This window comes from Trachurus trachurus (assembly GCF_905171665.1).
Source record: "Trachurus trachurus genome assembly, chromosome: 16".
Taxonomy (NCBI): Eukaryota; Metazoa; Chordata; class Actinopteri; order Carangiformes; family Carangidae; genus Trachurus; species Trachurus trachurus.
In genome coordinates, this window is record NC_139902.1 from 16,457,327 (window position 1) to 16,471,958 (window position 14,632).

The 14,632-nt window shown below is 39.4% G+C and overlaps 2 protein-coding genes across 2 annotated transcripts; one reads left to right on the forward strand and one right to left on the reverse strand.

The window, feature by feature from the left end:
- Positions 1-1,003: 1,003 nt before the first annotated feature.
- LOC310999728 (uncharacterized protein) lies at positions 1,004-9,976 on the forward strand. The gene is made up of 18 exons (XM_083990284.1): positions 1,004-1,140; positions 1,228-1,298; positions 1,379-1,434; positions 1,951-2,113; positions 2,609-2,735; positions 2,919-3,122; positions 3,209-3,290; positions 4,292-4,420; positions 4,578-4,735; positions 5,796-5,903; positions 6,134-6,201; positions 6,418-6,473; positions 6,598-6,763; positions 7,366-7,492; positions 7,586-7,786; positions 7,929-8,010; positions 9,317-9,445; positions 9,531-9,976. Exons 1-18 carry the CDS (start codon positions 1,064-1,066, stop codon positions 9,690-9,692), a joined length of 2,166 nt encoding a protein of 721 aa, XP_083846410.1. The 5' UTR covers positions 1,004-1,063; the 3' UTR covers positions 9,693-9,976.
- A 55-nt stretch (positions 9,977-10,031) lies between these two features.
- On the reverse strand, positions 10,032-12,908 carry LOC310999354 (potassium channel subfamily K member 5-like; the record flags this gene model as incomplete). Its single annotated transcript, XM_083989731.1, has 5 exons — positions 10,032-10,717; positions 10,848-11,016; positions 11,139-11,305; positions 11,680-11,791; positions 12,723-12,908. The coding sequence occupies 5 exons, from the start codon at positions 12,906-12,908 to the stop codon at positions 10,032-10,034; spliced, it is 1,320 nt and encodes a 439-aa protein (XP_083845857.1).
- Positions 12,909-14,632: the final 1,724 nt, after the last annotated feature.

A 14,632-nucleotide genomic window follows, 5' to 3' on the forward strand; every position in this document is an offset into this window, starting at 1 on the left:
AGTATAGTCAGCTTATCCCACAGGAGAGGTTTTCACTTGACTTGTGGTGCATTTAGAGCAAGATGAATCCCCCTAGTCTGTGCATATACGTTCACATTTATATCACTTTGGTCAGTTTGAACAAAAGTGGCTTAATGTTTTTTTTGTTTTTTTTTTCACTGTACAGATGTGTGTGAGGGAGCATGTGAATGCAAACGCATATATTTTAAATCATTTTGGAGGCAACGTGTATATGTACATATTTCTAGATAGCCTGAAAAAAGCTAATAAAAGCTGATTGTGTGAATGAAGAATGAAACACACTCAGAGCAGATGTTTCAGTTAATTACAGTATAGTAAAAGGTCGAGTCTTGTCATCACTCACACGCATGTGCTCTTATATAAATGTAAAGGTTAAGGCAAAGCAGGCAGTGTTAGGTTTTCCAAAGGCCTGACAAAAACACCATGCAATGACTCTTCCCATTACTGCAAACGGGCCATGTGTGGAGACGCTAAACGTCACGTATGCCACAACCACACAAGTGGGATACTACTACTACTAGCCTACTAGCAACAGTGCTCAGAAGTCATATAAAAACTAATTCAACACATTTCTGCTCACTAGCTACAACTTTAAAGCGAACTTGTGACATATGAGTTGTTATCAGCTGCAGCTTGGATCCAGTTTAAGCGGCTCCAACCAATTAGAATCACGCGACGTTCAAGTGCTTTTCAAACATCGGAAATTATAAACACCAAAACTTTTCTCGCTTTTCTGATCGTTCCGTAAGCACAACTGTTCGGTTTAATAGAGAGATACGTAAACCAATAGTTATATTTTCCTAGAGGCCCAGGATGAAGAAGGTGAAATCAATCGAGTCAAACCGTTTTAAGTTACTGAGGCAATTGTAAATTAAAGGTAGAACGGCTTCTCTTTTTGTTCATCAACAAAAGAAACTCGAGCAGCCGTGATGTCCGATAGCAGTGAAAGCAGCATTAGTCTCCCCTTGCTGACGCCCACGCCCCTGCTGCAGGGTGTTGAGCACTTGCAAAGTTTGTGGGATTTGCGGTGTGTGTTTTCCAAATGGGAAAGTTAGTGTTCATTTCGCTTGTAATAGCCGCGTTGTCGGCGCTGTTGGGAGAGAGGATTGTCAATTTAAGGTAAAGTTGAAAACAACTCCAAAACAACAACGAGGCTATGCTATGCTGTGTGCCTTCGAATGGTGATGAATGTTGAAAACGTTGCAGGAAAAGGACCCTCGCCTCCAGGGAGCTGGAGCAGAATCACCTTCCCAACTGTGTTGCACTTAAAAATCTGGGTAAGTAACGCCACAGCAGAATGAAGCTGAAAATGCAGATCACAGCACTATGCAGTAAACTTCGCTCTCTGTATTTGCAGATTATGGCTCAGAGGATATAACGATCCTTGGGGACGGGCTCGCCTTTATCAGCACTGTAAGTATTTGAGTTGATGCGCAGCCAAGCACGTTTGAAAGGTTAAGCAATCCTCCTGTCATTAGACAAGAACAGAGCAACTTAGAATAAAAGTCATGTCAACCTGTCCAAGTTGAGTGTTTCAGTCACGGGTTTCAATCTGTGACCTATGGTTGTTGTTGCCGTCTAAGAAAGAAAACTAACTCAACATAATGTTTGTTTAATCCCTCTGGTGGTCTGCAAAGATAAAAAGAAATCTCTCTTGATCCTATTTAAAACCATGAACTTATCCTAAAGGTCAAACGTTTATCTTCCTTTTTCTTTCAAATGTAGCCTACCTGACCAGCTTGTTTTAGGATACAGAGAAACATGTTGGGAAAGAAAGAAAAAAGTCAAAGCAGTATCTAAATCTAACCTAAGGACTGGCTTTTTCCAACTCACTCTCAGTGATCATTTTCACTTGATGTATGTACTTTATTTTGTTGTGCAATTTTTTTTTATAGCCTGTGTGATTTCATATATTTCTAATATCTCCAGGGTTTGAAGTATCCTGGAATGCCATCTGCAGATGTGACAGGAAAGATCTTCACCCTCGATCTGCAAGATTCACGGATGAAACCAGTGGAGCTGCGTATGCCAAGGAACTTTGATCTGGAGTCGTTCAATCCTCATGGCATCAGTATATACACTGATCCAAGTGGTAAGCACTCAGCATTTATATGGGGTTGTCTTAAGTCTCATTTAAGGGGAAACCCCTAGTATAGTGGTTTTTCTACCTCTCATATATTCTCAATAATAGTCCAGAATGTACTATGTGATGGAAAATTATGTGTGGCTGTATAAGTGCTGAAGGCAGTTTAGCAAATATAGTATTTATGCATGTGAGCAAAACCTGTTCTCTTCAGGTTGCTGGGATAGTATTAGAAAGACAAAAGCACACTATTAGGTGTGTCTGTACATCCATCCATCAATCTCAACTCTATAGGGTTGGAATATCACAGTTAAAACCCAGAACAACTTAGCTGTGAGGCTACAGTGCTAACAACAGCCAACCCTGCTGTGTGTATAGATGCCAAATAATATATGTAAAAACTGACAGAATCAGTGCTAGTCCCTTTTTGATATGTCGGTGCAAATTTTAAAAAATCACAGGCGTCCTCTTTTTTTCTACAACGCTTTCCTTGTTTTTCATCAGATGACACAATATATCTGTTTGTTGTCAATCATCCTGAACACAAAAGCCAAGTAGAGGTCTTCAGATTTGTTGAGGACGACCACTCCCTGGTGTATCTCAAAACTATAAAGCACGAACTTCTCTACAGGTAGAGTATGGTGACAAATTTAAAATGTAGGCTACCTGAACTGCAATTTACTTCACGGGTCTGAAACAATATTTGCGAAACTATTCAAAGTCATAGTTAACAGTTATACAACAACATGTACTTTATATTGTAATCAATAATAATGATTTCATGTCATTTGTTGTGTTTGTTTTTTCTTTTCAGTGTCAACGATATTGTTGCGGTGGGTGTGGATAGCTTCTTTGCAACCAATGATCACTACTTTTCCAATGAGATCTTTAAAAGTGTGGTGGAGCCTCTTCTTGGTCAGCCTTGGGCTAATGTTGTGTACTACAGTCCCAAGGAAGTAAAAGTAGTGTCTGAGGGTTATTACTTCGCAAATGGCATCAATATCTCCCCAGACAAAAGGTAGGAACGGGCCGCAGGGTCATGCATGGTCATTCATGCTTCACATGTCTGAATGTCTTCACTGTCATATTGTTTCTTGTTTATAGACATATATATATGGCAGATCTGTTTGACCACAATGTGCACGTGTTGGAGTGGAAAGAAGACAACACACTGGTGTCTGTGAAGGTAAATGTTTTACATAGAATTGTTTTTCCACTGGCACAGTGTGCTTTGGTAATTAAACATGTTAGTTATCAGTTGCTATCCTATAACTATAACTTTGTAGGTGAAAGAAAAACTTAAAGGGATAGTTCACCCTAGAATGATATTTCGCTCATTATCTACTCACCCTCATGTTGACTAAGGGCTGGAAGAATTATCAGAGTCCACCGTCCCTTCTCTTAGTTACAGGGGGTCTCGGCGTAGCAGTGAATTTCAATGCAACGGTTGCAAAGGGACACCAGAGCTCTTCGTAAAAAAACACACACAAAAAAACATCCAAATACCTCCATGATGCTCGTATGTAATGTCCGTCTTGTGCTGAAGCCCCAAATTGCGTAATTGTCCCGAAAAAAATTAAATAAGTCTATATTTTAAGCTTGTTTGTAGCGGAAGCTTCTCGTCTTCTTCTTCTTCTCCTCTTCCTGGTCCGTCCAAATATCGCGTGATTTGCGCCGGCGTCAGTGCGGTTACTGCGAATCACGCGATATTTGGACGGACCAGGAAGAGGAGCTTCGAGAAGCTTCCGCTACAAACAAGCTTAAAATATAGACTTATTTAATTTTTTTTCGGGACAATTACGCAATTTGGGGCTTCAGCACAAGACGGACATTACATACGAGCATCATGGAGGTATTTGGATGTTTTTTTGTGTGTGTTTTTTTACGAAGAGCTCCGGTGTCCCTTTGCAACCGTTGCATTGAAATTCACTGCTACGCCGAGACCCCCTGTAACTAAGAGAAGGGACGGTGGACTCTGATAATTCTTCCAGCCCTTAGTCAACATGAGGGTGAGTAGATAATGAGCGAAATATCATTCTAGGGTGAACTATCCCTTTAATGTTTCTATAATCTTTCACAATTGTAACATATTTTTCTTGCAACTATACATACAAAGTCAGCTCATGCTAGAATTGTAATTCAATGTAGTCAAGTATAATTCTAACCTTCTCTTTGATGTCTCACCAGTCAGTGGCTGTGGGATCACTCTGTGACAACATTGAGGTTGACCCAGAAACAGGTGACCTGTGGTTAGGCTGTCACCCTAATGGATGGAAAGCTTTCATGTTTGACCCCAAGGACCCACCTGGATCAGAGGTTTGTCTATTCACTTTTCACCAGATGGTCAATTGTGAGAATTATGACAAAACAGACATAAAATGTATTGTGCTTTGTGTGTTGATTTTTTACATCTTCACTTAAACAGATGATCCATAGATTTACAATGTATTATAATACGCTATGTTTTTCCCAGGTCATCCAAATCCAGAAGATTCATTCCGATGAGCCAGTGGTGACTCAGGTGTACGCTGATGACGGTCACGTGATCATGGGTTCCTCTGTAGCAGCTACCTATGGGGGGAAGTTGCTCATTGGCTCTGTGTTTCATAAAGCCTTGGTCTGTGATCTGAAGTAGGCATGATTCCCAGTGAGCTGAGAAAATGAATGAAAGTTAAATAATAAAAATGTACTCAAGATTTAATGTGATGATTTGAATAGCAGCACTTGGAGCATTATGTGAAATACACAGTTAGCCCTATTGAACTATGTGATGAAATACCCTCAAGTCTCTCAGATGCCATGAGAGTATCTCAAGATTCCTCAGGAGCTAAAGGAAAATAGATGTATAGTGTTATCTAGATTAATAGTAATATTGATTTTCAAAATGGTTTCAGACACTGGATTCACTAAATACATGAACCATTGTGAAATAAATGCTGGGATGATGATATTTTCTATCAAATAAGAAGTTTATTAAGTGGTTTTGCTGTGTATCATGAAAATAATATTTTTAACTGATCACCTGAAAATATGAACGTAAGCCATTTTCATGTTTGATTTGCAATTGTTGATAAATGTCACATTTCTCTATTTGACTATATTAAAACAAAGTGAGTCAACTCTAGCTTGTCTTGTGTTTTGACAAATATGCCCTAAAAAAGTTGTTCAGTTAATCTGCAGGCAGCATGCATAATGACTACATGTAAGCTCAAATGGTTAATGCGCAGCTTGAAAAACAATATACCAATACTTACGCATGTATTTTTTTTACATAACTTAAGTCACACAAGTTTGTCTTGTTTTCTGGCCAACCAGATATTCAGGTCTGCCCAGCTTCCTCCTTACTACCGTGCGGCATTCTCACATTATAGTGTATGAGAAGTACCATGTTCATATTGCACATGACCTGTAGTTACTAAATATTTATTTCTGTTGCTTTTAATATTTTGCAAGGCGTGTTGGCATCTTGCGATGTCATTGCTAAATAAACACTTGCCATCTTTAAAAAAGCTGCAACAAGAAAGATGCCCCTCATTTGCTGCTGGATGAGAAGTTTTCATTGGAATAATCATGGTGACAGACAGTCTGCATTAACCCATCCAGACTTCCTGGAGTCAGGAGGATTCTGCACCTTGGGACAAACACTTTAGCACCATCTGTGGTGCTACTTTGTAAATGCATTTATAAAGAGTTCTTGCATAAGGCTTAAAGTGTACATGGCAGCCATGAGGAAAGCACTACTTGCAGTTGTTGTTGCTGCTTTTGCAGCTTTTCTTGGATATAGATTTCGTAAACTACAGTAAGTATCTATTACTTTTTGATGTTAACAACAGACTTTATCTGGCTGTAAAGTGGAAGTTTAGTAAATTAGCTTCTCAATGTTTATGTTTATATGTGCTGTATGTGAAGTACAAGAACAAGTCTTAATGCAATAGTGCAGCACGTTACAAGTACAATTTGGTATAGCAAGTCTTATGTAAACGTCTTTTTGTTTCTTGTTAATTCCTGTGATTAATTCTACCTCTGTAGGGAAATGACCCTTGCATCCAGAGAAGTGTCACCGAAACACCTTAAATGTCAATATTTACAGAACATTGGTAAGCAATCTTGTTCTTCCTATTCATTTCACTGTCCCCTTTTAGAAATGTATATTTTTAGTCGTGGTTTAGATCAATATGAATATGTAAAATTTGCTCATAATTGAGGAGTTCAAAGTCCAGGAAACTGTCAGTAGGTCAAGTGTCAGTGAATATTTGTCTTGTAACGTCAAGGTTGTAAAATGCAAGAACTAAAAGAGGTTTCATTTTGTACAGAGTATGGGGCGGAGGATATCACAATACTTAAAGATGGACTGGCCTTCTTTAGCTCGGTAAGTCATTATGTACCTAGTATATTTGAGGTAGAATTCTCAAACAAAATGTTTCTGTGATAGTTGCCTCAAGACAAACTGACAGATCTGCACCTGTAACCTTACCTTAAGTTTTTCCACTCAGGGGCTGAAGTATCCTCCATTGCCTTCATTCTCTGATGATCCAGGGCAAATGTTCATGATGGATCTGCTGCACCCAAAGCCAATCCCAGTGGAGCTCAAAATCGAAGGAAAGCTGGACCTGAGCTCTTTCAACCCACATGGCATTAGTGTATACACTGATGAGACAGGTAGTGTACAGAGTTCAATTATAGAAAAATAGAAAAGTTATTGTCTTTGTATGGCTGCAATTATTGTAAAAACATATGTTGAACATACAAGTAGGAATGCACTAGGCACCTTTCTTTGGGCCTTTGACTCATCATATTGTTATAGCATAAAACTACAAAAAAACAAAGTCATTGGTTTATAATTAAACAGAGCAAAATCATACAAAAACAACCAATTGCATATGCATATGCAAAAGCAAGTGACCTCCTAAGAATTAACATATAGCTATAAATATGAGGCAAAACATTTAGCTGATTCACAGGTAGTAGCAAACTGGCTTTTATTGTGAAAAAGTCACAGGAAACAATGCAGTTTTCACTGAGTTATACATGATCGTGATCATTCATCAAAAATTGATCTACAGAGCAATAGTCATTTTCTGGGTCCTGTAGTTTTAAAACTATACATACGCAGTACTGTTATTATGTCAACCAGGAGTGTTAGCAAAATGACTCAAAAGATTATCAATTGCAATTTTTGCTCAGGTGTTGAACTGCAGTGAAGAAACAGTGAGACTCAAACACTTTTCCATATTGAGGTCCACATTACTCTTTCTTTGCAGAGGACGCTGTGTACCTGTTTGTTGTCAATCACCCCCAGCATCAAAAAAGCCAGGTTGAGATCTTCAGTTTTGTTGGAGGCGAGACACTTGTGCACCTGAAAACTATCACTCACCCTCTACTCCACAGGTTTGTTCTTTGTAGTAGTACTTTAAAGTGTTACAGAGTTTACATTTGACAAACACTATATGCTTCTGTTTTTCTTCTTATCATATTTTCCAGTGTGAATGACATTCTTGCAGTTGGAGTTGAGAGCTTCTACGCCACAAATGATCACTACTTCCTCAGTGATGCGCTTCATTTTCTGACAATCATACTGGGTGTGCCCTTTTGCAATGTGATATACTACAGTCCAGAAGAAGTGAGGGTGGCTGCCACTGGCTTTATGGCACCAAATGGCATCAACATGTCACCTGACAAACGGTTACTATCAGTTCATTTCTGAATTCACTGATGATGTACCTGCACAGTTTTTTAACTGATAAACACAAGGTTGTGTTTGCATACCCTGTTACGTAATGCTGAAATAATACAGAAATGTTTTTTTGTTTGTTTTTTTGTGTAGGTACATTTATGTTTCAGACATCGTAGACCATGAGATAGACGTTTTGGAAAGAAAACCTGGAGAACAGCTGGTGTACATTAAGGTATCACTGTGGTTTCTTCTCTTTTCTTGCATCATGGCTACAATGAAATTACACAAATAGTTCAGCATCTTAGGAAGTAAATCTTATTGACGGATAGATGGAAGATCTGCACCACACTCATATCTGTCAGCAGTCATTTGTATTTGCTTAGCTTAATGACTGAAACAGTAAAATGTATTTTGTTCCACTTATCCACATATACGTTAAAGGGACAACGAGGAGTTTTGGAAAAGCGAAGCGTTTTCACACTACATTTATGAGCCTCCGCGCGCACCGTACATTTCTTTGACCGGTCGCAAGACGGACTCATGTTTTCATTCATCAATAATTAAAGTCAGAGGTTCAAAGAGGTTCACATACCACCGTAGTTCCGACCATAAACGGCGATGCGGCTGCGTTATTCTCATGATTCGCAACGAAGGAAACGCTGGTCGGCTCGACCAGCACTTCCGCCACCACTAATAATAACAAAATAACGATAGAGACATAACGATATATTTATCGAAAATGGGCCCATTAACAAGTGTGGGTAGCGGAGATTCATCCACATTAAAGGGACAACGAGGAGTTTCTATTCGGTTATAAAAAAGTCTCACGTTAATGTGGATGAATCTCCGCTACCCACACTTGTTAATGGGCCCATTTTCGATAAATACATCGTTCTGTCTCTATCGTTATTTTGTTATTATTAGTGGTGGCGGAGATGCTGGTCGAGCCGACCAGCGTTTTTTACTTTCGGTTTCGCAACGAGTCATGAGAATAACGCAGCTGAATCTCCGTTTATGGTCGGAACTACGACGGTATGTGAACCTCTTTGAACCTCTGACTTTAATTCTTGATGAATGAAAACATGAGTCTGTCTTGCGCCGGTCAAAAGAATTTTACGGTGCGCGCGGAGGCTCATAAATGTAGTGTGAAAACGCTTTGCTTTTCCAAAACTCCTCGTTGTCCCTTTAACGTGAGACTTTTTTATAACCGAATAGAAACTCCTCGTTGTCCCTTTAAACAAACAAGACAAAATCGTTTAATAAGTACATTTTAGAGTTGCTATGGTGGGCTGTATTTGGACAGAGCCAGAACAGTTGTTTCCTGTTTCCAGTCTTAAGTGTTAAGATAACCGGCTACTTGCTTTAGCTCCATGTCTTACATAAAGTCTGGACATCTAACCTCTTAGAAGAAAGCAAATAAATGTACATTTCAAAATGATGAGCTAATACAAATGAATGTTTTGCTCATTTTGTACCATTATTTCAAGTGAAAATACTCATCAAGTCTCATTTATTGTTGTTGCAATGTCTCCATCCAGTCAGTACATGCTGGGTCACTTTGTGATAACATTGAAGTGGACCACAAGACAGGTGACGTCTGGCTGGGCTGTCATCCAAATTCCCAGAAGCTGGCAGCGTATAACCCTGAAGATCCACCTGGCTCTGAGGTTCGTCTTGTGTACCTTAAGAATATGCCGCTTCATTATTATTTGGATCTGTCTGACAGTCTGCCCATTTTTCTGTCTCCCCCAGATCATAAAGATCAAGAACATTCTCTCAGAGCAGCCGGTGGTGACCCAGGAGTATGTTGATGATGGCCGCGTGTTAATGGGCTCCACTGTAGCAGCTCCCTTTGAGGGAAAGTTGCTTATTGGCACTGTGTTTCATAAAGCCCTGTACTGTGATTTGAAATAATCTATGTGTTTTATGTCTATAGCTGTTTTTGTTATAGACTCACAATGTTGTACCATAAATCTTGATAGGCACTGGATCAAAAACCAATATTTTACTTATACACTGGGTATATTTTGCAGCTAATAATCGGAAAGTTCCATAAAACTAAGCAGGGGACCGTTTGATAGTGCAACCTTAATTTGCATAGCTGAATGAAGTATTTCCACAAAATGCTGTTTGTTCCTTAAATGCAAAACCGTATTTATGATATTATAATTCCTAATAAAACTCCTTCCCCTAACACAGTTTGTCTGGTTCCACTATTTCGGTTAAGGTCTGAGAAGCTTTACAAAGCATGGTTTACCCTTCTTTATCTTTGTCTATTAACAAATCTTCATTTACTTTAGATATTTTAAACCTAGTCCCCCCACCATCAGGATGCTGTGCAATTTGTTCCTCTGTAGCATCTTTGGCAGTTACAGTGAAGACGATACCATAACTGTCTGAATCTAATGCAGCGCTGTCGTTGTTCTCTACATTTCCTGTCCTTGTGTCGTCTGCAGGTTCAGGACCTCCCTTGCTTTCCTGGATTAGAGAGAGCTTCTGCTCTTCGTCACCTTTGTCAATGTCACCCTTTGCGTTCACGAACACTTCGCTGATGCTGATTATTCGTCTGTGACGTGGCGAGTGATCCAGGGTCAAAATGTCGCTGCAACTCTTTGAGCGATTGATGTTGTCTGCTGTCTGATGTTTTGCCGTTATTCCAATCTCCTTGATGACGGTGCTGTAGTCTTCCTCCTTTTCGGACAGGAAGTCGAAGATGTCGATGACAGACGGCTTCACGTCTGGGTTGCACTTGTCCTCTACAGGCTGTGGTTCCTCTTCATGCCTGTGCCTGTGTCTCCTTTTCTTAAACACCTTGTGAGCTTCCACCACCATGTGGACGTTCCAGCTGAAGAACAGAGACAGCCAGGCAAGGCCCATGTAGATCCATAACTCTGCAAATACTCTGTATAGTCTGGGGTATTCGATGTTTGGGTTCACACCTGAAATAGAAGTAGGTACCCTGCATGACTTTTCTAACAAAGGACCAAACAAAAACAGACACACAAATAACTTCACAGAAACATAACCCTTGGATCAAATGATTGACCCTGTGCCATAAATGAAACCTACCTGCCACATAATCTCCAAAACCAACCGTTGTGAGTGTGATGAAAGAAAAATAGATCCCTTCCAGGTAGCTCCATCCTTCCAGAGACATGAATACGATTGGAGGAATCAGTAGGTGCACTATCAGTCCCCATAATAGGAACAAGGCTGTGCAGGTTAACTGGACCTTTTTCTGACAGAAGAGAGAACAGAATTTGTACAGATAAATATTCATGTGGTATACTGTGTAAATTTCATGAGGCTGACTTAAAATATTGGCATGAATATTTACTCTGCAGTTCAGTCATTTCTTACCACGGAAATGCCTTTACGGATCAGAACCTGGGACAGCCGTTTGGCTCTGTCTCCAAAGAATGAACCCAATTCACTTATCCATACCAGACATAGGGGGATCCCACACAGACCATACAGGATGCAGAACACGCGGCCACCTTTAGTTTTGGGGGCAACATTCCCATAACCTGTAGATGACAAAACTAGTTTTATAGACTTTTACACACAGTTTAGCGCTGCGGTAAGAATATAAATCTGGGTTCCCCAGTTGAAAGTAAAAAGTATTACACACTTTGTCTTACACACTTATTTACTACTACTTACTTACACAGTTTAATTAATTGCAAAGAATCCTGTTGCACAATGAACATTCACTGCACATTTGAGGGGTTACCATGATAATCCACCAAATGTGCATTTGATGTTTCTATGTTAACATTCAAGGAAATGTTTTTTTCAATTTCTAGTAGAATACGAAAGACAGTTATGTAATCAGAATAATAATACATAATGTACAAAATGAATCTGAAAATATATGTCCCAAATGACATCTCATACAAACCTATTGTTGTGACAATGGTGGCAGCAAAGATGACAGAGTTCCCCCAGTCCCACGTGTTAAGATGTTTGTCCCCAGTGATGGTCACACCTTGACCTGCAGCCTCTGACACTATCTGTGGAAAACCATTTGAGCAAATATCAAATGACCAAATGATCTTCTCAAGCATGTTTTGTTTTACCCAAAGTATTTTCAGAAGGTCTTGGACTTAAAGCATCCAATTCAAAATCTAACAGGAAAAGCTAAATGTGCATGAGATTTAAAATGTCTGAATCAAACGTTGGGTATTGGGACATCTTGTATCAACATGTCCTTAGAATAGATTAGGCTATGATTTTTTTTAATGGCAAAAAAAAAACGTTTAGGATGCACCCTCACCCAATCCCCACCCTACTTTCCCTTATACCTTACTGTATACGGACAAAACACGTCGAACTTTACAGTATTTATTCTCCTATAAAAATCTCGTTCAGCCATTAAAACCGGGACACACCTTGAGCAAACATTCAAATATTTGTGGTTAAGGTGACATGTACCTGCATGTAGCACACTGCCATGTGGGGAATAAACTGTGAATGCTTGAACTTAATTATTTTACACAACAACGTTCAAACAAAAGAGCTTGTTAGTAGCCATTAAGCTTTACAGCGACCTGACGCACTTCAGCCGTGTTTAAAATGGGTGTTTCCAACTCCTGACCAGGAAAAACAGGTTCTGAGGTGTCCTGGCGTGAATAGCCCACACAGACGAGGAACTTCTCATTCACTTTGTCATAGTGTGTAGACCCGAATTTGAGGTTATTGAAATACAGTCTTTTTTTTTTTCTTTTTTTTTTAAATAAAAAAAAAACATAAATACGTATAGGCCTATACATGTACACTTATTTACTTTTAACTTTATGAGAGTTGATGGGAGTTCTGGTTGATCAATCTTCCACACCGCAGGTAAATGTAGTTTCCCGGCGGTGTGTGGATAAACCGGACACTCTTTTTCACATGGCGTTTATCTCTCCTATAGCCTGCTATAAAGGACAAATATGTTCATACCTCCAGAATTTCGTCCAGATCCTCTTTTGTTAAGCAGGCATACTTCTTCAAAACGTTTTCCTTCTGCAGAATATAATTGTCTCTGGACGCTATCCAGTTTGGCTCCTCAAGAATTTGGAAGATTGCGGCCCCAACCGATAGGTAAAAAATAATACATGAAGTTAAAAAAGGACCCTTATCAGCCATATTAAAGTCATAACTTCACACTTGAGTCTTACGACGCCCTGTGGTTCATATTCCCTCAGAGGACTCGCGTTACCATACACGCTGTGCTTTCTTCCTGGTAAAACATCATAGACTGCCCCACTGCTTTCAGCGGAGACTGAATCTTACTCATCTCGGTCCAGCTCGGGAGTCGCCGTAAAACTTTTTTTTTTTTTTTCAACTTTGCATCCTCCAATTGAGTCGAAGTACTTTAACCTTTAAACACAAATGAGGCCATTATCACCCTGCTCATAATACCTTGTGGAAACAAAAAAAAACAAAAAAGCTATTTCACAAATTTGAAAAAAAAAAAGAAAGAAAGAAATTTGTCACATAGGCCTGTGCTAATTTTACAAAGACATTTTTGTTCAATTTTATGTTTAGTAAATACAGGTAAGCATAAAATCACCAAAATAAAAGCACTCATTATTCAGAATGGACCATTTTGGGGATGATGCTGATCATAATTATTAATGTGTAGGCATCACTTTATTCTTGCAGCTAGGGATCATTGTCTGATCACGAAAAGTATCTATCTATCTATCTATCTATCTATCTATCTATCTATCTATCTATCTATCTATCTATCTATCTATCTATCTATCTATCTATCTATTTTCCATCCATTCATCCCCTCTTTTATGATTGCAGAATAACTAGGCCTATGTGATGCAGTGAGAGAAAAACTCAACAGGGGGCAACAGTATCACTACTCATGATTCATGCACTTTTGTGAACTGTCTGTGGGCGATGACAGTTGCTCTTATCTCCATGTAGGGACATCCAGAGGGCTGGAGTTAAGTGTGTGAAGTTAATCACACTGGGTGGATCCTGGCTGTACAGCATGATAATGGATGAGAGGGGTTGTCCACACTGTGACATGATATTCTCAGAATATCAGAATCAGATTATATTCTCTCTCTCTCTCTCTCTCTCTCTCTCTCTCTCTCTCTCTCTCTCTCTCTATCTATCTATCTATCTATCTATCTATCTATCTATCTATCTATCTGTCAGATTGCAATAATAATATCAAGTGCAATACTAAATTGACGAAGAACGCCTTTAAGGCCATGCAGATATATTTGACTAAACCTACTGGGATTGTGCCAACACTGGCCACTGGGTTTTAGGTAATACTGAGACAGATGCTCCAGCTGTAGCAGCTGCTAGATTGAGGTCTGCTGCACCCTCTGAGATTTCACTCATCTTTTTACAGAGATATCGAAGGTCATCAAATGGAGCCACAGCTAGGATTTCTGTGTAGGCCTTATACATTTGGAGCACGGCTTTATTGAGGAGACGCCGATGGAGAAATAGCCTATAGGTAAGGTCACTGTAAATGTACCACTTTATTGTACAAACTAATGTGTTTTATAAGAAAGTAATAATTATTCATGTGTTTGCTTGGTTCACGAAACACTTAGTTTACTTCGTTGTAAACTAGCACATTAGCCCTCCACACATGCACACAGCGCCCCTTTGTGGAACATTATTACAGTCTGAAACCATGTGTGCAGTGCAGGCATGACTCTCTGCATAGAGAGCAGGTGGGTTTGGCTGGGTTTTTTTTTCTGATATCTGACTTGTTTGTGATCATCACCCAGTCAAACTGGCAGAAAAGTTGGAAGCAGCTGTACAAAAGCTTAATGATTGACCACACATTCTTCAAATGCCACAGCCCTGATCCTGACACCCTCAGGTAAACA